Here is a 23229-nt window from a genome sequence, read left to right as displayed (position 1 = left end):
AGAGGGAACCGGCTCTACAGCACAGGAAGTTCGGCTCACTGCTCCGTGATGACCTAAAGGGGTGGAATTGGGGGGTGATGGGAGGTTCAAGAGGGTGGGTATATATGTATACATATGGCTGATTCATGTTGACAGTAGAAACTAACATAATATTGTAAGAAAATTACACACCTTTTTTTTTTTTTTTTAAAGGGAGATATACCAAGTATCTGAGAGCTCAGAGACGGGGTAGGGGGAACAGAATCTAGATGGGATGAAAGTAAGACATAAGTATCAGGAAACAGAGGCAATGGCATGTGAAGGGCTGAAACCTGGAGGTTGAGGATCTGTGAGATGATAAACCTGGTGTGAGCCCTGGAATTACCCAGAAGGGATTTTAGGGATCCAAGTAGTCATATGTCTGTCTCTCATACATTTCTGCTCTGGAGCTACAAGAGATGCTGAATAGAGAAAATGGCATGGCCCACAGGTGTTTTGATCCTTGCTCATAGCCATCTACTGGCTCCGTGCCTTTTGTCACATTTCTAATTCGCTCCATGTTACCTTGCCTGTAACATGGGGATGATAATAGTGCCTACTTCATGGGATGGGTCTGAGACTGACAGGAAATTAATAGTTATTTATTTTTGTGACAAATATTTACTGAGCACCTGCTGGGTGGCAGACGCTGCACCCAACACTGGTGATGCAGTTGTGAAACAGACAAGACAGTCCCTGTTCCCATGAAACTTAGAGCCTGGAGGAAGAGAACGCAAGTAAATGAAGCACCAGACCCATTGGTACCCGGAGGGGACATCTGTGGTTTCCTCCATCTGCTCATTCCCGGAGGTGTAGAACATTTGTCAAGGTACAATTTGAACCCCACTCTCAGTGAAGCTGTTGCGTGGGAGTAGGTCACAAAGCCCAGCCAAACTGCTAGCACCCACATGGAACAGAATTTTGTTTTTATTTACTGAGTATTATGTGCCCACTGGAATTTTCCATTTTACGTTATAGCCAATCATGTTACAGTGAAGACAGAATTAAAGAAGGCTGTCTCTTCCCTAATTTGGTAGAGGCGCGCAGACAGGTGGTGAGTTATACCTAGGGTGAGACATCTGCCACATCTACAGCGGGACAGAGTTTGTGATTCACCAGACACAGACACATAGAAAGGACTCTAGGCTGCTGGCTCAGAAGGAAGAGACACTGATTAAGTCCAGGCACTGTGTTGGGCATTTCACACATAACTCACCTCATCTGATACTCAAAACAATCTTTATCAGGCCTATTTTAAAGACAGAGGAACTAAGTGAGAAAAGTGAAAGTGCTAGTCGCCCAGTCGTATCTGACACTTTGTGACCCCATGGACTGTAGTTCACTGGGCACCTCTGTTCATGGACTTCTCCAGGCAAGAATACTCGAGTGGGTTGCCATTCCCTTCCCCAGGGGATCTTCCTGACCCAGGGGTCAAATCCAGGTCCCCGGCATTGCAGGCAGATTCTTTATCATCTGTGTCACAAAGGAAGCCCTAAGAAGAACTAAGGTTCAGGGAAATTAAGTTGACTTCTTTACTAAGCTGGTAGAGGCAGAATTTGAGCCTGGGTCTTCAAACTTCCCTGGTGGCTCAGACGGTCAAGTGTCTGCCTACAGTGTGGGAGAACCGGGTTCAGTCCCTGGGTTGGGAAGATCTCCTGGAGAAGGAAATGGCAACCCACTCCAGTGCTCTTGCCTGGAAAATCCCATAGATGGAGGAGCCTCGTAGGCTACAGTCCATGGGGTCACAGAGAGTCGGACACGACTGAGTGACTTCACTTCCTTCCTGCAAACCCCCAAACCCATGACCTTTGCAGACACCCACTATACATTCTAAATAAAAAAGCGAAGCTAGAATTGGAAGAATAATGAGATATGTGGCCCTTCTGGAGGAGGAAGATGAGCCTAAAAATAGCTATGCTTCTTACTGTCATTAATAAACTGTGTGCCCACTTCTGATACTGTCAAATTCTAAGTGGCCACCTGTAAAAGAGGAGAGCTGATACTTATTTGGGTGTGTGTTCACACTTAAAATCTGGAAGGAAGTATACCCAAATGCTATGGTTATCTCTAGATTATAAAATGGTTTATTTTATCTTATATAAATAAAATACTTTATCTTTATTTTATAAATGACTTATTTTATCTTATTTAGCTTCTTTATGCTCTGTATTTATCATTTCTATATTTTCCATCACAAAATAAGGGTGTGCTCTGTTGAAAGGAATGATGTTCAAGTTCTGATCAGGCATCTGGTCAGGTTCCCAGACTCAGGGCTTGCCCATTTAGAAGGAAATTACCTTTTGTCCTTTCTGGTATCAGGGATCAGGGACCAGGGCTATGGCAGCCTAGGGACCAATATCTGACCCAGTCACTCACATGCCACACTGCTTCTCATCTTTCTTACAAATGATTTTAAATAGAATTGAAAAAAGAAAAACCACGTGCTGAAGAAGAGGTCATGACACTATTTTTCAAATATGCCCTTTTGATGTTGTTTTTTTTTAGGATCACCGTTCACAGAGGCATTTTACACCCAGTGAGTTCCTGAAGGGAAGGGGCCAGTACACCATGTCATCCATCCTCTGGTTTGTTCATTCATTCATTCAATAAAACATTTACTGTGCCTTCACTGGGCTGTATATACTTGTCAAAGTAGCTACAGGGAAAGACCAAAGTAGAACAAGTTTTACAACAGAGGAAAGTGTTCTGTCAACAATTAGGTCTTCACCCAAATGCAATTTTTCTTAGTATCTCACCCTAGCCACCATTTTAAATGGCATCTATCCATTCCAATAGTTTTATTTTCCCCACTACACTTTTTACCTAACACATATGTATTATGTTGTACATTGTATCTAATTCCCTTATACTAAATTATAAGTTCTAAGTATGTACTGAGTTCAACATTTGGTTAGGTGCTTTTCTACTTTAAACTAGTTGAGGGCAGGAATGAAATATTGTTCACTACAACCAAAAATTAAGTATTTTAAATATAACAAATGTCTAGCACTTATTGTTTCTTCATAAGAATTTTCTAAAACAAAATTTAGTGTTGGAAAGTAATAAACACGAAACATGGTCTAAACTTCAAAAAAAAAAATAGAGGGAAAAAGTAGAGTGGTTTTCACACAAACCCCTTATGTACACCCCTTGTCCACCTGCAAATTTCAACCACCCAACGAGACAACTCAAAAGTTACTGTCTCAAGAAGACAGAAGACACAGACATGGCCAAGAGGCATGTGAAAACATGCTCAACATCACTAATTATTAGAGAAATGGAAATCAAAACTACAATGAGGTATCACCTCACACCAGTCAGAATGGCCATCATCAAAACGTCTACAAATAACAAATACTGGCGAGGATGTGGAGAAAAGAGAACAATTCTACACTATTGGTGGGAACGTAAATTGGTGCAGTCACTATGGAGAACAGTAGGGAGGTTCCCTAAAAAACTAAAAATAGAGTTAATATATGATCCTGCAATCCCACGCCTGGGCATATATCTGAAAAAGATGGAAACTCTAGTTTTTAAAAAATGCACCTCCATATTCATAGCAGCACTTTTTATAATAGCCATGACATGGAGGCAACCTAAGCGTCCGTCAACAGATGAATGTATAAAGAAAGAATATGTGGTATGCACACACAGACACATGAATATTATTCAGCCGTAAAAAAGAATAAAATAATGGCATTTGCAGCACCATGGACGGACCTAGAGATTATCATCCTAAGTGAGGTAACTCAAAGACAAATATCATATGATGATACTTACATGTGGAGTCAAAATAAATAATGCAAATGAGCTTATTTACAAAACAGAAACAGACTAATAGACATAGAAAAAACCTTATGGTTACCAAAGGAAAAAAGGGGGACAGATACATTAGGAGTTTGGAATTAATAGACACACACTACTATATATAAAATACAGATATAGCACAGGGAATTATATTTGATATCTTGTAATAACCTACAGTGGAAATGAATCTGAAAAAGAATATATATATCTGAATCATGTTGCCGTACACCTGAAACTAACACATAATAAATCAACTGTATTTCAATTAAAAAAAGCTTCCGTCTCTATAAATATCCTTTCTCTTCTCCCATATTAGCACTCACTCCTTGCTTCCTACTAATTATTGTTTTCTTATTTGCACACATGCAGCAATTATAATAGTATGTGCAAGATAGTTCCTTCTGTACAAGTCTCTTTATGTTACAAGAAAGAAATGATAGCACTTCCCTAGAGTAGACAGACGAGACCACCCCTGTATCCAAGGAAACAAATATCTAGGCTCTCCCTATGCTCTAAGAGTGTACCTAGCCTACCAGGGTTGAGAAGTTCTACTGGAGATCCTGACCTCCTAATTAACACCATGCACCAGGCCTCAATTATTCATCTCAATATGCTCAGAGCCTAGTTGCTGTTTACATAGCTGGTAATCAGTGCTTTTATTAGTTCATCTCACCTAATATTTATTGAGTGTCCATCATGTGCCAGGCACAGTGCTAGTGAAAGAAATACACTAGTGAACAAACTAGATATGGTCATCCCTACAATTTGGTGGGACAGAGCAATATTAAACAAGTAATCCTACAAATACGCAAGCTGTAATAACCACTGTGAAGGAAAAGTAGAGTGCTATGCATGCTATGGAAATATTTGAATAAACAAATGAAGGACAGCACTGCATATTTCATATGGTAATATTCATTCACCAGAAAGGTATACTCTACAGGAAAAGAGTCCTCAGGGCTCTCTGAGGACAGATTAAGAATCCTGTAAGACAATCTAACTCCTCTCTTCATGCTCCTGTGATAACAGCCTGAGATCCTATCTCATGAATGACTCATTCTGAACTTATGGGCAACTAAAACCCCTAAGATACATTTGTTGTTTGTTTGATGTGCTTCCATAAATCCAGATCACTCTTCTCATATAGCTTCAATAGGTTATCTGGATCTAAGCAGGTAACTTGCTGTGTTCCTCCATTAGCTTTTCATCTTGCTAGATCTGGTCTCTCAGTTTGACCTGCCCAAACCCTGTCATGCCCAATCCTGATGTGGGAATATATCTTTCTCTTCACATCAGTGGCTATGGCTACTCTGATGTAATGTTCAAATTCAGGTTGTTGAAGAGAGTGTTGAGTGAAAATTTGGGTGAGGCTGAGAGGCAGAAATCACCTTTGAAATGTACATCAAAAACATAAAAATGTCCATATTCTTTGCACTTCTGGGGTCTCTTCTAGTAAACCAATATCAAATAAGGAAAAAAAGTTTTATTCAAGAAAATAATTTTTCTCCATTATTTATAGCAGTGAATAGTGATTGAAAAATTCTCATCTTATAAGGGTCACAATTAAGCTTAGGTGAATGTAACAAGAGGACATTTTTCTATAAACTAAGAGAGAATTCCTAAAAACAGGCTTGCAATAGCATTTTATTTTCAGAAAAGTGTGTTGAATACTCATTGAGCTTCTTATGTGGCTCAGAACTCATCAGGCACTAATAAATATTTATTGTTAATAAAGAGATAATGAAAACATTTTATAAACAGGTGATTAAGAATATGAAATAATTATCAGAAGATACTTGTTTGTATGGTGTTGATGAATTTTAAGCAAATGTTCCTCTTTAAAATGAGGCTTTCTTCCTTTGACTGGCAGGCTATTCCATAAACTAGTTGATGCATACAGGACTTTAAACTAAAGCAATGACATTACAAATTAGCAGCTTAAATTTTAGTACAAATATGGCACTTAAAATTCTGTCAAACTGAAGTGCCCACTCTGTGAGGTGCTCGGACGAGGTACTGGGGGTACAGCAGCAAACAAGACAGGTAAAAATCCCTGCCTAGTGGGGCTCACAACTTAGTGGAAGGGGGCAGCTGATACTCAAGTCAACGAGTAAAATAGATGGTACATCAGGTGGCAAGAAAGGCAACGGAAAACAAGTTAAGTAGTGGAGAGGGTAGGGGATTCAGCCAGGGATAGAAGGGGGAGTGAAGTTTCAAAGAGAGTGATGGGGCGCCCCCCCACCCTCGCCCCCCGGGAAAGGGACGTCTGAGCAGAGAGACCTGAAGGAGAAGGGAGAGAGTGCTGGGCAGTTGGCTGGGCCATGAACATTCCAGGAAGCAACTTGCTTTGAGCAATACGATTTAAAGGGTTTGGGTTTGACTTCTGTACAGGCAATCCAGCCGCCGCATTCCTTGTCACTTTCAATTAACCGTGAGTACACCCAGCTAGCTCATCAAAGAGGCTCCCATGTCTCTCCCCTCTGGCAGCCAGGGACAGATACCCTCGGCGGTGCCAAAACTGCCGCCCTGGACCAGCCGCCGCTGGAAGCAGAGGAGCAGCCCCGCCCGCTTCGCCTCGGCCTCCAGGGTGGAGGTGGGGGCGCTGTAACCCTTAGCCTTCCTCTCCCAGCAGCCCCATTCTCTCCCTGGTAAGTCTAAAGAGGCATTAAAGTTTGCTTGAAAGCTTCTTTTGTACCTAGTGAATCTGTCCTCTCTGAGTAAGGGATCTCACCCTTACTCAGAAGCAAAATCACCACCTCTTAGAGTCACTTTTATAACTAAGAATGTAATTTCCACCGGATTTAAAGGGTATTAGGATTTCATCATTGATATTAAGTCCTTGAAGCTGTCATATTTGGAGTGAGGCTGTTAACAAAGAAGTATTTCTAAATATTTGTTAATTGCTATGTGTATATATATTAAATTATATCAGCATTTGTAGTTTCTGATCATCTACTCATGTTCCCACTGATGACTTGCTGACTTCCTGTCACACCTGTTGATATAAAGCACAGTGACAAGGAGGATACTCTAAGCTCCATTAGCGCAGGATGATGTCTGTTTTTCTCACTGCTGTATCCCCAGTGCCTACCTTAGTGCCTGGCACATAGGAGACACTCAATAAATGCTGATGAAAAAAATGAATGACTTTAAAGATGACAGCTTTGATCCAGAGAGAAAATGCATTCATGCTAGAGTGGAAGGGGGCATGTACAGAGACCACAACATCTGAAGCAGGAGAGGCAAGATGGGACATGAGCTATGATTCTCCCTCTCTTGCCTCCAAGATACTGGGCACCCAAGTGAATGTGCATTTAATGCACAAGGGCAGGGCAGGGGTGGGGAGATGAGTGTGAGAAAACCTCTAAAACAAGATCCCTTCCCCACCCCCTTAAGATGTTAGATTACTTGGGTCAATTTACTTAGTCCCTTGGAGACTTGGTTTCATCATCTAGAAAATGGGTACAACAACCCTGACTTCACAGGGTTGCTATGAGAGCTAAGTAGGATAATGCATATAAAGCTCTTGACATAGAGCCTACTGCTGTTAAAAAGTTATGACTCTCATTTACCAAGGTTTGAATCCCAGCTTTACTGCTTAGAGCTGAGTGGTCTTAAGAAAGTTACTGGAATCCCTCGGTTGCCACAATTTCCTCATCTGTGAAAAATAGGATGATAATGCTTATCTTGTGGTGTTACTCTGAGGATTAAATCAGTTAAAAAATGTAAACCACTTAGAACAGTATCTGGCATGCAAGCGTTATTATTGTATGTGAGGCATTTTTCCTATATGTTTCCAACTTTGATCTTGTTAGGGCTCAAACAACAGATTTGTTGATGTGATGATGGAGTTCTTGCTGGACAGGTTGGATCCTTGTCTCATTTCAACATTAGTTCTCAAACTCAAGTTTGCACTGGACTCACCCTGGAGGCTTGCCGAAACACAAGCTGAGGGGGCCCCACCCTCAGAGCTTCTAACTCAGAAAGTCTGAGTGGGGCTTGAGATTTTTTAATTTCTAACAAGCTCCCAGATGATGCTGATGCTTCTGGTCCAAAGATCACACTCTGAGAACCACTGTGATATAAAGAAAGGATATCAGAAGCTCTAAGAGAAGAAGGAAAGATAGGTACATAGAGAGATAGGAGTTCTGAAACAATCCCCAATTGGAATGAGTTATGGGCACTAGTAGAAAGAATAATTTGTTCACTTATTCATTCAACAGACATTTACTTACTGCACAATGTGGGCAGGGCCCTGTATTCACCAATTGGTTTCCAGGACCAAGATTAAGCCAAGCAGAAACAGCAGTGAGTTGGAGAAGACTGTCAACTTGCTGAATTAAAACAGCATCAAAGAAAGAAACCATGTCCCCACTGGCCTAACTCAGGCATTATTTAGTGTGTGTATGTGTATCAGAATGTACACAAAATTTACCATTTTGACCATTTTTAAGTTTACAGTTCATGGCATTAAGTACATTCATATGTTATACTAGCATCAACACCATCTATCTCCAGAACATTTTTCATCTTCCCTAAGTGAAACTCCACACATGTTCATCAATAGTTCCCTATTTCCCTTTCTCTCACATCTCCTGGCAACCACCATTCTACCTTCTGTTTCTATAAACCTGATGATGAAGCTCATATAAGTGACATCAGACAGTATCTGTCATTTTGAGCCTACTTATTTCATTTAGCATAATGTCTTCAAGGGTCATCCATATTATAGCATATGTCAGAATGTCCTTTTTTAAAGGTGAATAATATTTCACTGTATGTATACACATTTTGTTTATTCATTCATCCACCAGGGGATATTTAGGTTGTTTCTGCCTTTTGGCTGTCATTAATATTGCTGCTATGAACATGAGTGTGCACATACCTGTTCAAGTCTCTGCTTTCAACTCTTTTGGGGAATATATTTCTAAGCATCATTTTAAAGCAGATACATTTTGTTTGAGTAAATATTAAGATCACATTTCCCATCTCCCATGCCCCCCTCCTTTTCCCTTCTTAGAACTTGATCCCTCCTGACACTCAGGTACCTAGATCTCTCAGGTGCCCCAATCTGATAAATCATTCACACCTCCAAGAACAAGGGGGATACATCTTAGTGCTCTTATGGGCTGAATGCATGCAGGAATCTTCCTTTCTCTATAACGACAAACTTGCTGATGCACTGTCCAAACACACCTACGCCAGGAGCATGTCCAGGACTATAAGGAAGACATTTAGTCACTGGAATCAGACATGTGATAGAGAAGCCTGACCTTACTACTTACTAGCCCTTTAGGCAAGGGATTTAATTTCTCAAGCTTCAATTTCCTGATCTGTGAAACAGGTGTAATAGTTTGGATCTACTTGGTTGGTGTGAGAATTAAACTAAGATAAAGTAAACTGAGATAAGGTAAAGCACTTAATCAAGTGCCTGGCATATGCTAAGTACCCAACAAATACAGACTGTATCTGAGTAATTCCTTCAGATACATGTCAAGACAGTTCCTGCCATCTAGATCCACAGAAGGACATTACAATGAGCATGGAATTAATGGCCCCACTCGGCCACAAGCCCAGATTCCTAAACATCGGACATTGTTTTTTTTTTAAATCACAGGATTCAAAATTACAACCTGCCCAGAAGGGGTTAAAGATATCTTTGGACAAGGAAGATATTTTGGGTGCTCCGTGGAATCCACAATGTGTACCAGAATCCCCAGCAGCCAGCTATGGGTGTAAGTATTCTTCCTCAGTATTTTTTTCCCCCCTGAGTTTGCAAATGCCAGATAAAAATGGATTCCAGAACAATGGAAATTTGAGATGAGAAATGGTTACAGCAGATTTGGCCAGGCCTCCTCCTAGGATGGCCCCAGTCCTTCTGGGACGTGTTCTGACAACTCGTTGGCCTCTTTCTAAGCCTCTGAAAAGGGGGTGATGTTCCCTCCGCTTCCCTTGGAAGAACGTTGCACGGTGAAATATGACTCACTGTCAGGGCCCTGGCCTTCGAGATTCCCTTTCTTCTCCTGACCCACTTTCGTCTTGCTGCGCCCTTTTGTACAAAGTCAAATGAGGCCTCCCCTGGAGGAGGCTGCTCTGCGAGGACTGACATTTAAAGACCATTACCACCTCTTCAACTCGGCCCTGTTCATTTAGCCAAGCAAAGCATGTTTAATTCTTTTAATCTTCTCTCGTAAATCAATCTCTTCGTTCCCTTAATAGTCCTTCGCCTGTGCTTTGAACTCCCTCCAGTCTGGTCATCCTAAGCTCTTGTTCCGTTTACACTTGAGAATTGCCAGTCAATCGAGAAGCAGCTGTACAGGAAAAACAGCCGGATCCTCGCCAGGGTTCTGGAAGTTCTCAGCACACTGGGCTGTCTGCTGCCCAAGGCACCATGAGCCCCAGAAAAGCCCTGCCTGGAGGCCAAGCCCCACAGCCTTAAGGGAGACTTGAGGCATCCACTGCGCACCCCGTCATGGGTCTGTCCATAGCCCTGGCCATGTCAATGGGAATGGTCAAGGGAATTGCACAAGAAGCCTGCTCAGATACCTGTCCCGCTCCTTTCCGTCGGCCTCCGTGGTACACCCACCTTGCACCTGGCATCTACCTACTAGAGCGACGGAGGACCCTGGGTAAGCCCAGAAGCGTTCTTACCTGGAAGGTCCCAGCATGGTCTTCCTCCTTATCACCCTCTCTGTTCTCTTTGAGGGCGATTAACGTGAATCCTCTGAAATAGGAGGGAGGGGCAGCTGAAAGCGTCACTGCAGAGATAAGAAGAAAGCAGATGATAAGCACAAGAATCAGCTGTCTTTTATTTGTCAAATGGACAAATGTGAGCCCCCATCAGCATCCCAGACGTGTTGCAGGGGCAGCTGATGGTGCGAAAGGCTCATTTTGTAGAGTGATGAACTTTCACCCTTGCCACCCAGCCCCCTCTCTCATTTCAGAACCTGCAAAATCACCTGAGCTGCGATCTCACTTGGGAATTGTTGAATCAAATAAACCTGAGATGAACGCTCTTAGTAACCACAATTTGATAAAAATAGTACATGGTCAGCAACTTGTCTTGACAGTTATCTAATGTTATATATTTCCATAGATTGGCCTAAGAGAGACTCATGTGCTTGCAGCATAAACTCCTATCAGTTCAGTTCAGTCACTCAGTCATGTCTGACTCTTTGCGACCCCGGACTGCAGCACGCCAGGCCTCCCTGTCCATCACCAACTCCCGGAGTTTACTCAAACTCATGTCCGTCCAGTCGGTGATGTCATCCAACTATCTCATCCTCTGTCGTCCCCTTCTGCTCCCGCCTTCAATCTTCCTCAGCATCAGGGTCTTTTCAAATGAGTCACTTCTTTGCATCAGGTGGCCAAAATATTGGAGTTTCAGCTTAAGCATCAGTCCTGCCAATGAATATTCAGGACTGATTTCCTTTAGAATGGACTGGTTGGATCTCCTTGCTGTCCAAGGGACTCTCAAGAGTCTTTTCCAACACCACAGTTCAAAAGCATCAATTCTTCAGTGCTCAGCTTTCTTTATGGTCCAACTCTTAGATCCATACATGACTACTGGAAAAACCATAGCTTTGACAATGTGGACCTTTGTTGACAAAGTAAAGTCTCTGCTTTTTAATATGCTGTCTAGGTTGGTCATAACTTTCCTTCCAAGGAGTAAACGTCTTTTAATTTCATGGCTGCCGTCACCATCTGCAGTGATTTTGGAGCCCCCCAAAAATAAAGTCTGACACTGTTTCCACTGTTTCCCCATCTATTTGCCATGAAGTGATGGGACCAGATGCCACGATCTTAGTTTTCTGAATGTTGAGCTTTAAGCCAACTTTTTCACTCTCCTCTTTCACTTTCATCAAGAGGCTCTTTAGTTCTTTTTCATTTTCTGCCATAAGGGTGGTGTCATCTGCATATCTGAGGTTATTGATATTTCTCCCAGCAATCCTGATTCCAGCTTGTGCTTCATCCAGCTTAGGGTTTCTCATAATGTACTCTACATATAAGTTAAATGAGCAGGGTGACAATATACAGCCTTGATGTACTCCTTTCCCTATTTGGAACCAGTCTGTTGTTCCCTGTCCATTTCTAACTGTTGCTTCCTAATCTTCATACAGATTTCTCAAAAGGCAGATCAGGTGATCTGGTATTCCCATCTCTTTAAGAATTTTCCACAGTTTGTAGTGATCCACACAGTCAAAGGCTTTGGCATAGTCAATAAAGCATAAGTAGATGTTTTTCTGGAACTCTCTTGGTTTTTCCATGATCCAACAGATGTTGGCAATTTGATCACTGGTTCCTCTGCCTTTTCTAAATTCAGTTTGAACATCTGGAAGTTCACAGTTCACGTATTGTTGAAGCCTGGCTTGGAGAATTTTGAGCATTACTTTACTAGCGTGTGAGATGAGTGCAATTGTGCAGTAGTTTGAACATTCTTTGGCATTGTCTTTCTTTGGGATTGGAATGAAAACTGAGGATGTGGCAAAACACATCTATTTCTTGTGGGCACTCAGCTGGAACATATTCCCAGCCTCCCTTGCAGTTTGGTCTGCTTGTGTCCCAGTTCTGCTGGTGGAAAACCTGGACAGACAGGATGAACGACTCTTTTTGCCTGGCCCCTCCAAATTTTCTACATGATTCTCCATCCTTCCTCTCCCAACTCTGCCTGCTGCATGCAGGGGAATCCAGTAGAGGACCCTGATGCCCCAGGAGAAGGACTGGAGCCACAAGATAGAAGGAACCTAGGTTTCTCAATAACCACAAAGATTGGCTACTAATGTCTATAAAAGTTCAGATAGAAAGAAAGGAAGGAAGAAAGGATGAGAAAAAAAAACATAATGAAGTAGAGAAGAGCAAGAAATGTGGGGTGCTAAGCAATGGCACCCAGAAACTGATGACTTTAATGTCAAGAGGAAGAACTGAGTCTCTGAGGGATAGACAGATAGTCACACAGTAGTCTGATGTTATCTAGGTTGGGGTGGGGGGCCTTCAAACTTCCGGAGGAAGGGGAGCAGAGAGTAAGAGGCAGACATTAAAGGGGTTGTGCCCAGATCACCTCAAATTCCTTTGTACCATGGCACAAAGGCCCTGGTACATGGCCCTGGTACTGATGAGCCTTTGCTTCCAGAGGCTGGCACCTGCGGCCCGTTCCTGAAGGACCAGACACAGGTCACTGGAGCCTCTCTGCCTAACATGAAAGGCCCACCTCATCAGGTGATGATTCTGAGGACCTGACACCTCTAAATGGCCCTGCAGGATCAGAGCTCACGTGGGCTATGGCCTGGTGAGGTTTCTTCCTCCTCTGTCCCAGGTCCCTAACCGCCTTATTGGCTTCCCCTGGGAGTACTTCCTTTAAGAGTCACTTGCACCCCAATCCTCCCCTGAGGGTTTGTTCTGGGTTAAATTGTGTCCTCCTAAAATGTATGTTAAAGTCCTAACCCCAGGTTCCTGGAAATGTGACCTTTTTTGGAAATAGGGTCTTTGCAGATGTAATTAGTTAAGATGAGATCATAATACTGGATTAAGGTGGCCCTAAGTACAACTGCGAAGTGTTGACTCATTGGAAAAGACCCTGATGCTGGGAGGGATTGGGGGCAGGAGGAGAAGGGGGTGACAGAGGATGAGATGGCTGGATGGCATCACCAACTCAATGGGGATGAGTTTGAGTAAACTCCAGGAGTTGGTAACAGACAGCGAAGCCTGGTGTGCTGCGATTCATGGGGTCGCAAAGAATCAGACACGACTGAGCGATTGAACTGAACTGAAGTCCAAGTGCATTGGTTCAAGCCCCTGTGGCCAATGTCCTTAGACAAAGAGGCGCAGAAACACACAGGGAAGAATGCCAGGTGATGGCAGCAGCAGAGATGGGAGCGAGGCACCTGCAGGCCAGTGAACAGCAAGGACTGCCACCAGAGGCTAGGAGAGGTGTTGAAGGAACTCTGTGGAGCCTCCAAAGGGAAACAACTCTGACATCTTGAGATCGGACTTTTTGCCTTGAGAACTGTGAGCAAATACATTTCTGTTGTTTTAAGCTACCGGTTTGTGGTACTAAACATGGGAACCCTAAGAAATGAATAATATCTGCTTCTGAGGAACCCAACCTAAGCTAGACACTCAGTCTCTGCTGCATAGTCAGTAACTTCAGGCTACAGCTCAAACTCCATAGACTGACCAGCCCACAGATTCTGCCTCTCCAGGAAGCGTCACCGACCACATTTCCATTCCCTGCTACACCACATTTCAGTCCTGGGACTCTCTCACTGGCAGTTTCCTGAAAACCCATATCATTTCATCCTATAGTATTATTTTTTTCCACTTGGTTATTCATACACCTGGAATGTTCCACCTCCTTCATTCCTGGCAAACGTTTTTAGAAATCAGCTAAATTTTCATCTTTTCTGCAATGTTTCCTTTGACTGCCCAATCAAGACCTGGGTGCTCTTTTTCCTTGGACCTTGTTAAAATTCCAGACATGGAACAACGGACTGGTTTCAAATTGGGAAAGGAGTACGTCAAGGCTGTATATTGTCACCCTGCTTATTTAACTTATATTCAGAGTACATCAAGTGAAAGGTCGGGCTGGATGAAGCATAAGCTGGAATCAAGATTGCCAAGGAGAAATATCAATAACCTCAGATATGTAAATGACACCACCCTTATGGCAGAAAGTGAAGAGGAACTGGAGTCTCTTGATGAAAGTGAAAGAGGAAAGTGAAAAAGTTGGCTTAAAACTCAACATTCAAAAGATAAACATCGTGGCATCTGGTCCCATCACTTCATAGCAAATAGAAGGGGAAATAATGGAAACAGTGACAGACTTTATTTTCTTGGGCTCCAAAATCACTGCAGATGGTGACTGCAGCCATGAAATTAAAAGATGCTTGCTCCTTAGAAGAAAAGCTATGACCAACCTAGACAGTATATTAAAAAGCAGAGGCATTACTTTGCTGACAAAGGTCCACATAGTCAAAGCTATGGTTTTTCCAGTTGTCACATATGGATGTGAGAGTTGGACCATAAAGAAAGCTGAGCACTGAAAAATTGATGCTTTTGAGCTGTGGTGTTGGAGAAGACTATTGAGAGTCCCTTGGACTGCAAAGAGATCAAACCAGTCAATCCTAAAGGAAATCAGTCCTGAATATTCATTGGAAGGACTGATGCTGAAGCTAAAGCGTCAATACTTTGGCCACCTGATGCAAAGAAGTGACTCATTTGAAAACACCCTGATGCTGGGGAAGATTGAAGGCAGGAGGAGAGGGGGATGACAGAGGATGAGATGATTGGATGGCATCACTGACTCAATGGATATGAGTTTGAGCAGGCTCTGGGAGTTGGTGATGGACAGGGAAGCCTGGTATGCTACAGTCCATGGGGTCATAAAGAGTCGGACACAACTGAGCTACTGAACTGACTGAGACAATGAGCCTAATGACAGTGTTTACCTCAACATATCAATGTCAAGCGTAAATAATGCATGAAAGTCCTTAAAACCATTGTTGGCAGATAACAGTAAATATTAGCTATTATTATCAGTGATGAGATGATCATGTTAAATATTTTGTACACAAGTATTTGTTTACCTATTTGTAAGTCCTTCAAAGGTAAGAATCACATCTTAGCCCGGCACAGTGAATAGCAGAGTTGGTATGTAATTCTATTTACTGAATGACATTCATGGACTGGTAGATTCAGTGTTGTAAAGATGTCAATTCTTCTCAAATTGATTTATAAATTTGGTGCAACTTACATTAAAATCACAGCATGATTTTGTGATATTGACAAGCTGATTCTAGAATTTTTATGTGCAGAGGGTCAAGAATATATAAGGCAACCTGGAGAAATAAAGGCAAAGTTGGATGACTTATACTACCAGGTATTGAGGCAATGCAGCTATAGAAATTAAGCCTGTGTACTATAGCAGGGAAAGAAAAATAGGCCAATTGAATAGTTTGAGGTCCAGATAAAGTTCCACAAATACATATAAACTTGATTTATGGTTAAGGGTGTACTGCAGAGCAGTGGGGGAAAGAAGATATTTTCAGTGACAATTAGGAAACATTCAGACATGAGGGAGCAACTAACACAACAGGATAATGGTGCATAAAAAGATGAATCTTGGTCTTTACCTCACATGATACACAAAATTTCACATAGATTGTAGAGCTAAATGTGAAAAGTGAAACAATAACATTTTACAAAGTAGCATAAGATAAAACATGAATGATCTTGGCATGGGAAAGTTTTTTTTTTTAATAGAACATTTAAAAATACTGATGATAAAGAAGATGTGTAAATGCAATGATAACAATGTCTTTTGATAAACAAAATTTTGATAAGAAAATGTAAGCTATGGTGTGAAAGGAGGTATTGGCAATACATTTAACCAGAAACTTTTATCCAAAATATATAAAGAACTCTCAAAGATCAATAAGAAAAAGATAGACAGCCCAAAGTAAAAAAAATAAGCAAATCACATGAACTAGTACTTCACAAAAAGTATTAGTCACTCAGTCGTGCCCAACTCTTTGTGACTGCCTAGACTGTAGCCCACCAGACTCTTCTGTTCATGGAACTCCCCAGACAAGAACACTGGAATGAGTTGTCATTTCCTTCTCCAGAAAGTTCACAAAAGAACATGCCCAAATGGCTAATAAACATATGAAAAGGCACTCAACCTCATTTGTCAATGGGGAAATACAAATTAAATCCACGGTAAAATACCACTGCATGTCCACCAGACTGACTAACCTTAAAAGGATTAACATATCAAATGTTCTTAACTGGAACTCTCATACTCAGTTGATGAACTGAAAATGAGCAATCTTCCCTGGAAAACTGTTCAGCAGTATTTACTGAAGCTGAGTTTATACATTCCCTATGACCCAGTACTGCTACTCCTAAATCAACAGAAATGCAGACATGTATGCACCAAATGACATCTAGCAGATACTCATAGTAGCATCATTTTTAGCAGCACTTTTCAGTCAAAAATAAACAAATTACTACTACCTGCAACAAGAGGGATTATCTCACAATCTTAAGTGAAAGTAGACAGACACAAAAGAATACAAAAAGTACGATGACATTTATATGAAGTCCAAAACCAGGAAAAGTAATAATCTATGAACCTAGAGGTCAGATCAGTGCTTTCAAGTGTGGGAAGGGGACCCAAGGAGTGATTCTGAAGTGCAGGTCCTTCTATTCCTTGATCTGGGTGCCAGTGCATGAGTATATTCAACAAATGATGATTCACCAAGATGCAAGACTTGTGAACTCTTTTGTGTTAAATTTTGTTTTGATAAGAATATTATTAAACAATGTTTCTGAATGATAAGTATGCATCTTTTTGTATATCTGTGCAGAGCATTTAAAGGGCTACCCATAAAAAAATAAATAAATAAATAAAGGGCTACCCATAAACTCAGCTTCCCAGAATGATGCATTCCTGAAGGTTCTAGAAAATGAAGGTTTTACTTTACCTTATTGAATACAATCCAGAAGATGGAGGCTCTGGAGGCTGAACTTGCGTTTCAAGCCATAATTACAGGTGGTGATGACTGTGTCACATGGTGTAATTTGAAGGAAGAGAGGAGATCCCCATCCCTCTAGTGAGCCCCATTATATGACTCCTCAAAGGAACAAAAGTGTAGTGTGTTCTGAGTCCCAGTATTGACTGAAGACAACTGCTTGGCAATAAATAATAGCATCTTCTCGCTAATGACTCCTCCCAAGTTCTTCCTAAGAGATGTCATTAAGAGACCCAGGAAATTAAAGAAAAAAGCTTATGAAGGATTAAAATAAAAAATTTTTTAAAAGTCCATTTGGAGCCACTCTGGGGCATATACAGGGAACTGGTTAAAAGCAAAGATTTCAGATTAGAGTCCCAGAGCTATCACTTAATAAGTAAATGACCTTATTTAACCTCCCTGTTACTCATTTTTAAAAAACAGGGTTAATGATATTACCTTTCTTTAGGAATGTAAAGATGACTAAATAAACATTTACCACAGTGCCTGGCATATACATAAAGGATTCAAAATTATAAAGGATGATGATGGTGGTCTTGGTGATGTTGGGAATGAAGATGATGATCAATGACAATGATGATGATGATGATGATGATGATGATGATGATAAAGATCATGACACTCAGCAAGCTGATTATCCAACAATGAATTTTAAAAAGCTGGCCCTCAGGGTCAATTTTCAGAGGCTGAGTCTCCACAGAAAAACTAGTAGGTGACAATGGAGGACCACTGAGAGGACTGTAGTGGAGATCATTGTCTTTGGGGCTGATAGTCACAGGGCCAGGTTCTGCACTGGTTTGGAGAAGTCTTTGTAATTAACTGAGTCTTCTTGCAGCTCCTCACACCCTAGAGAGTAAGCCTCATGATGGCCTCTCAGCCCCTCCCACTCCCACACAATATAGCCTTTCAACACACCTTTTTTCCCCCCTTGAATACTTCTCACCCAATCTCAATTAAATATTTGTGAGTTATTTGTTCAATGCTGGTCTCCTCTAATAACCTGTAAACTTTATGAAACACAGACCCATTCTGTCTTGAACTACATCTCTAGAGACACACAGAGAAAAGACCTAGCCTCTGCCTTCTAGGAGCACAGAGTCTAAGAGCTGGGGAAAAAGGCTGCATTGGCAGGTATTTTTATATGATGGGTGTTATGGATGTATGAATGAAGCGCTCTGGGATCCCAGAGGAGGGAACGTCTGCGTATACTGGGGGAGTTAAAGGTGAGTCATGGAGGAAGGGGCATTTGAGCTGCAAACTGAATGAAGTATAGGAGTTTGTCCAGTGGACAAGAGGAACAACAGCATCTCAGAGAGAGGGAAAGGCATGGTGGGCCAGCTCTGGCTTTACAAACCAGAAGTAAGTCTGTATTTTATTAGTTGCAAGCTGGGAGAGAGGATATTATAAGAGGCTAGGGGAGGAAGAGGAGAAGCGTCTTTGAAACATCTTTGAAATCTTGCTAAGAAGTGTGGATACCATTCTGGAGGTGACAAGGACACAATGGAGGGTTTGAGTTGGGGAATGTCATATTAATTTATGTTTTAGGAAAACCAGGCTGGAAGACAGATTACAACCTTTCCCTAAAAACCAGCTCAGAGGCAAGGGCCTCTCTGGCCTGCCTTGTTTATATGAGGACTGATGTTTCACGCTGGGGGCTGGCCTCAGATCTCCACCTAAGGTGGAGTTCTCCCCTCCTAAGTATATGAAAACTCTAGTCCCACCTAATTCCCAAAGAACCTTCTGGCCTTTCAAATATTGGTTTGTCAACCCTCTAATATAAACTTCAGGGCATCTGCTATGCCTGTTGTCATCACTGGATCTTGTCTAGGCCACACTCCCCACCCTACCTCTGGGCTTCAGACCCTTCCAGTCCCAACCTCAATGAGAAGATCTTGAACCAGGTTCCAGTTCCATTACAAGGCCAACCCCTGCCATCCACCTGCTCTATGTTACTGAGATGCCAAGTCTTCATTCCCCACATATCAGCAACAATGAACTTGAGCTGCCGCCTTAACTTGTAACATGGGGCTGGCTGTAAGGACTGCCGGGGGATTACATTAGCTATAATGGTCCCGTCCTGATTCTGCAAAACTTGTGGCTCTCTAGACAGCTGTGACTCACATGTCTCACTTAGAAACTGGCAGTTCAGCCCACCTCACCAGGAGCTGGCAGGTGGTGCTTACTGACAGGTTGGCAAATACGAAGGCAGGATTACAAATCCTAGGTGAGCAAGGGTGAGCAAGTCATGGGGTGGGGTTGGCTTATGCTGTTCTCTTGGGTGACCTTCCTCAGTGAATGTTCCCAACATTCTCTGGGAGAGATGAACTCCCTCCCATTCAAAACTAAAGATCATGCATATTTAAGGTTTTTAGGGCTGTAGGTATGGATATATAATGGTTGTAGCTAACAGATCGGGGTTCAAATTCCTGTTTTCTACATGTTGCTGTGCTGTGCTTAGTCACTTAGTTGTGGCTGACTCTTTGCGACCCCATGGACTGTAGCCCACCAGGCTCCTCCGTCCACGGGAATTCTCCAGGCAAGAACACTGTAGTGGGTTGCCATGCCCTCTGCTTTCTACATGTTACCTTGGGCTGATTATTTAACTTCTCATTATCTCAGCTGACAATCTCCTATAAAATGGCACTAATAGCATTTATATTGTTATTGTGACAACTAATTAATGAATATTTATAATATTAAGTATTTATAAATTTTGCTAAATTAACAAAATATATTTAAAGATAAATGAGTTTCCTCTCCTAAAAGAGGGATCATCACTATCACTTCATGCATTTGTCATAAAGACTAAAGGAGATAAGGTATACAAATACATTGTACAACTCAGTAGAAGTTCATTCTTTCCCCCATGTGCTCCCTCATTGTGGAATAGCTGGGAGCCAGGTGAACGGGTCCTGAGCTGACCAATATGTAGATGGGAAGAGGAATGGATGGGAAGGATGCTTCCCTCTCAGAGATATATCAGCCAAGAGAATGCAGCTGGGTATTCGGACTAGGGAAGGAAGTTCTAAGGAACACATGCTAAGATACCCACATCTCCCTTTCCTCTGACCATGTAATCTTTGGGGCTGCCAATCACTGTCTCCCTTCTCCTTCCTGAAATATCAAGTCACAGAAGTGACACAGAAGCAATTTGCCTCCATATTGTAATGTATCCCATTCCCCTGGGTATGTGACCTATCAGAACCCTTCCCTGGAATTTTTCAGTTTGGAATTAAAGGGAAAATCACTTTTCTTTCACTTACAGAACTGACTGAAAGACTTTTCACTGAAGGTTGTTAACAGTTACCTTCCCTGGCATTCCCTAGAGAAAGTTTATCTGCAGTAAGAAAAACTATGTCAACACACAAAAATGCTGCCAAGAGATAAAGGATGGAAGGCGAGAGGAGGCAAAAAAAGGAACTGGAAACAATGGAGAGGAAAGGAAAAGGGAGAGAAAAAGAGAAGGAGAGAAAACTTTGTTCAAGTCCCTAGATCCATTTTAAACCTGAAGCCAGATCCATCCCTGAACTTTCCAAATATAGGGTTCAATAATTCTATTTTTTGCTTTAGTTAGACTTTGTTCCTGTTACTTGCAGTGGAAAGACTCTGGACTAATTTGGGAGCAAAGAAAGAAAATAATTCGACCTAGACTGTAAGATTCATTAACAAGCTAAAGAAACAGTATCTGTAACTAAACTGAGGTGGTTGACCAGCAGGGTGGCAGTTAGTATTTAAATGCCATTGAGGCAACAGAAAATTGGTTGACTTCCAAGCTATTTTAATTGGATGTCAGTTTTTTAGAGAAAGATTTTAAGGCAGGTCAGAATGCTCTGTCCTAAGCCCTGACCTGCTCATCATTCTTACCAACTTCTTAGATAAAGACTTCTAAGGCTTGCTTGTCAAAATTGTGGATGATCCAAAATTAGATTATGTGAATAGGTCACTCAATGACAGAATCCAGATTCATGAATGGTTGACAGCTAGCAGGATAGGCCCAAACATGCTGGATTAAGTCTAATGGGGAATCATGTCAAAGCTGATATTCAAGGAACAGTTTCACTAGTACAGGCAAAGGAGGGCAGCAAGCCTTCCCATCAAATCTCAGGAATTTTTTGCTGGCTGCAAGCTCAGTGTGATTCCAGAGTATGACACAGCTGCCAAAACAGCAAACACGAGACCTGGCAAGCTTAACACAAACACAGTGTCCAGAACAAGGGAGATAATCCTTCCACCATGTTCCCTCCCTATCAGAGCACATCTGGAGTCCAAGGTGCAGGGAAAAAGAAACAGGGTGCAAAGAATGGTTGAAGAAACAGGCAGTTTAATCAGAACTTATGGCAGCTGTTTCTCCACAAACACCTCAAGGTCTGACACACGGCCAAGGGGAGACCTTACTTTGCTGGACTCCAAGAGACAGACCCCAAACGATGAGTTGAAGTCACACGTGAGGCAGTCTTTGGCAGCCGAGATGTACAATAATACAACACAGTCCACGGCGACTCAGGCTCCGCTCGTGCGAGTGTTCTCACCTACAGCAAGCTCGCGGCTCTTCCCTCCCGCCACTTCACAGCCAAGGCAGGGGAATGCCACCACTGTGTCGTCGGTTTTGAGGACACGCCACTGGCCGCTGTGTTGATAGTAACAGGACAGGGCGGTGATGTGACCTGGTGCTAAAGTATGTGGGACTAGGAGGCTGGGGGTAGGGCGTGGAGGCGTGGGGGTGGGGAAGCACGTTCAGAGAGAAGTCACCACCTTCTCTTTGCGTCTCATCTTCTTGCTTTAAAAAAAAGAAAGAAAGGATATAGATTTCTGGAATCCAGCCTTTTGTTAGGGTGGGGCCAGTGAAGATATATATATATACATATATAAATAAAAAATATAACATATGTGTGTGCATGTGTGTGTGTGTATATATATGTATTTAACTTTTCAAGGGATTCTGATCCATAGCTAGGTTTGGAAACCACACACATGACTCCACAAAGTGCTGATTTCAGGGAAAGTCACTTTAATAACTGGTGTCTAGGTTTGAGGGCTCAACAATCCCCTGTGCCCTCTTCTCCAGGTAGTCAGAGTCAGCACCTGAGGCTGGCAGCTGCTTCCCTTTACTCTCTTGCCTGCTGTCCGTGTGCTCCTCACCTCTGAACCATCAACAATCCCGCTTTCCACTGTGCATGGGACTGCTAGTCCTTCCCTTCCAACAGCCTTCACCCTGGACCCAGACCATCTGCCAGCCCTCAGACTCCAGCCAATACCCCCAGGGCACTGAGCATCCTTTCTCTCTGCTGCCACCGCCTGGAGATCCTTGCCATCTGTCCCCATCCCTTGGCCTCACCTCTGTCTGGCAGAGGGAGAAATGCTGTCCCTTCCTTCTATCCAGCTCTCTTAGAGGAAGATCTCACATCTCTCTCTCACAGGGGTTCTTGGGATTTAAACAATACTTTCATTTTTCTATAAATAATGATTTAGGGCCTGTGATGGGCACACAATGTTCTGGGTGCTGGCAATAAAGTAGCCAATAATAAAGGACAAGCCTTTGCTCTCATAAAGCTTGTATTCTAGCTTGAGGAAGCAGGTGATAGACAAGATCATTTCAGAGAGTGGTTCAGGGCTATGAAGAAAATAAAACCAGGCAAAAGTAATGGGAAGCATCAATTGGTGGTCAGAGAAGCCTCTTTAAAGAAATGACATCTGAGCTGAGACATAAAAGACAGAGCGAGTCATAGAAAGATCAGGGGGTAGGGCATTCTAGGCATGGAGAAGAGCATATACAAAGGCCCTGGAGTGGGAATGAGCTCGGTGTATTTGGGAAGTTCAAAGGGCAGGGTTGCTGCTGTGAGGAGGAGGTGGAGAAAGAAAAGGAGGAAAAGAAAAT

The 23229-nt window shown here is 42.3% G+C and overlaps 1 protein-coding gene across 1 annotated transcript in view; it reads right to left on the bottom strand.

Moving 5' to 3' along the window:
* SPON1 (spondin 1) overlaps positions 1 to 23229 on the bottom strand; it is a 303413-nt gene that overhangs the window by 272380 nt on the left and 7804 nt on the right. The window contains exon 2 of the mRNA XM_065944964.1: positions 10477 to 10583. Coding sequence (XP_065801036.1) covers positions 10477 to 10583 — 107 coding nt within the window. The remainder of the gene's footprint in view (positions 1 to 10476; positions 10584 to 23229) is intronic.

Source organism: Muntiacus reevesi, chromosome 9, assembly GCF_963930625.1.
Source record: "Muntiacus reevesi chromosome 9, mMunRee1.1, whole genome shotgun sequence".
Lineage (NCBI taxonomy): Eukaryota > Metazoa > Chordata > Mammalia > Artiodactyla > Cervidae > Muntiacus > Muntiacus reevesi.
This window is presented reverse-complemented; position numbering and strand designations above follow the sequence as displayed.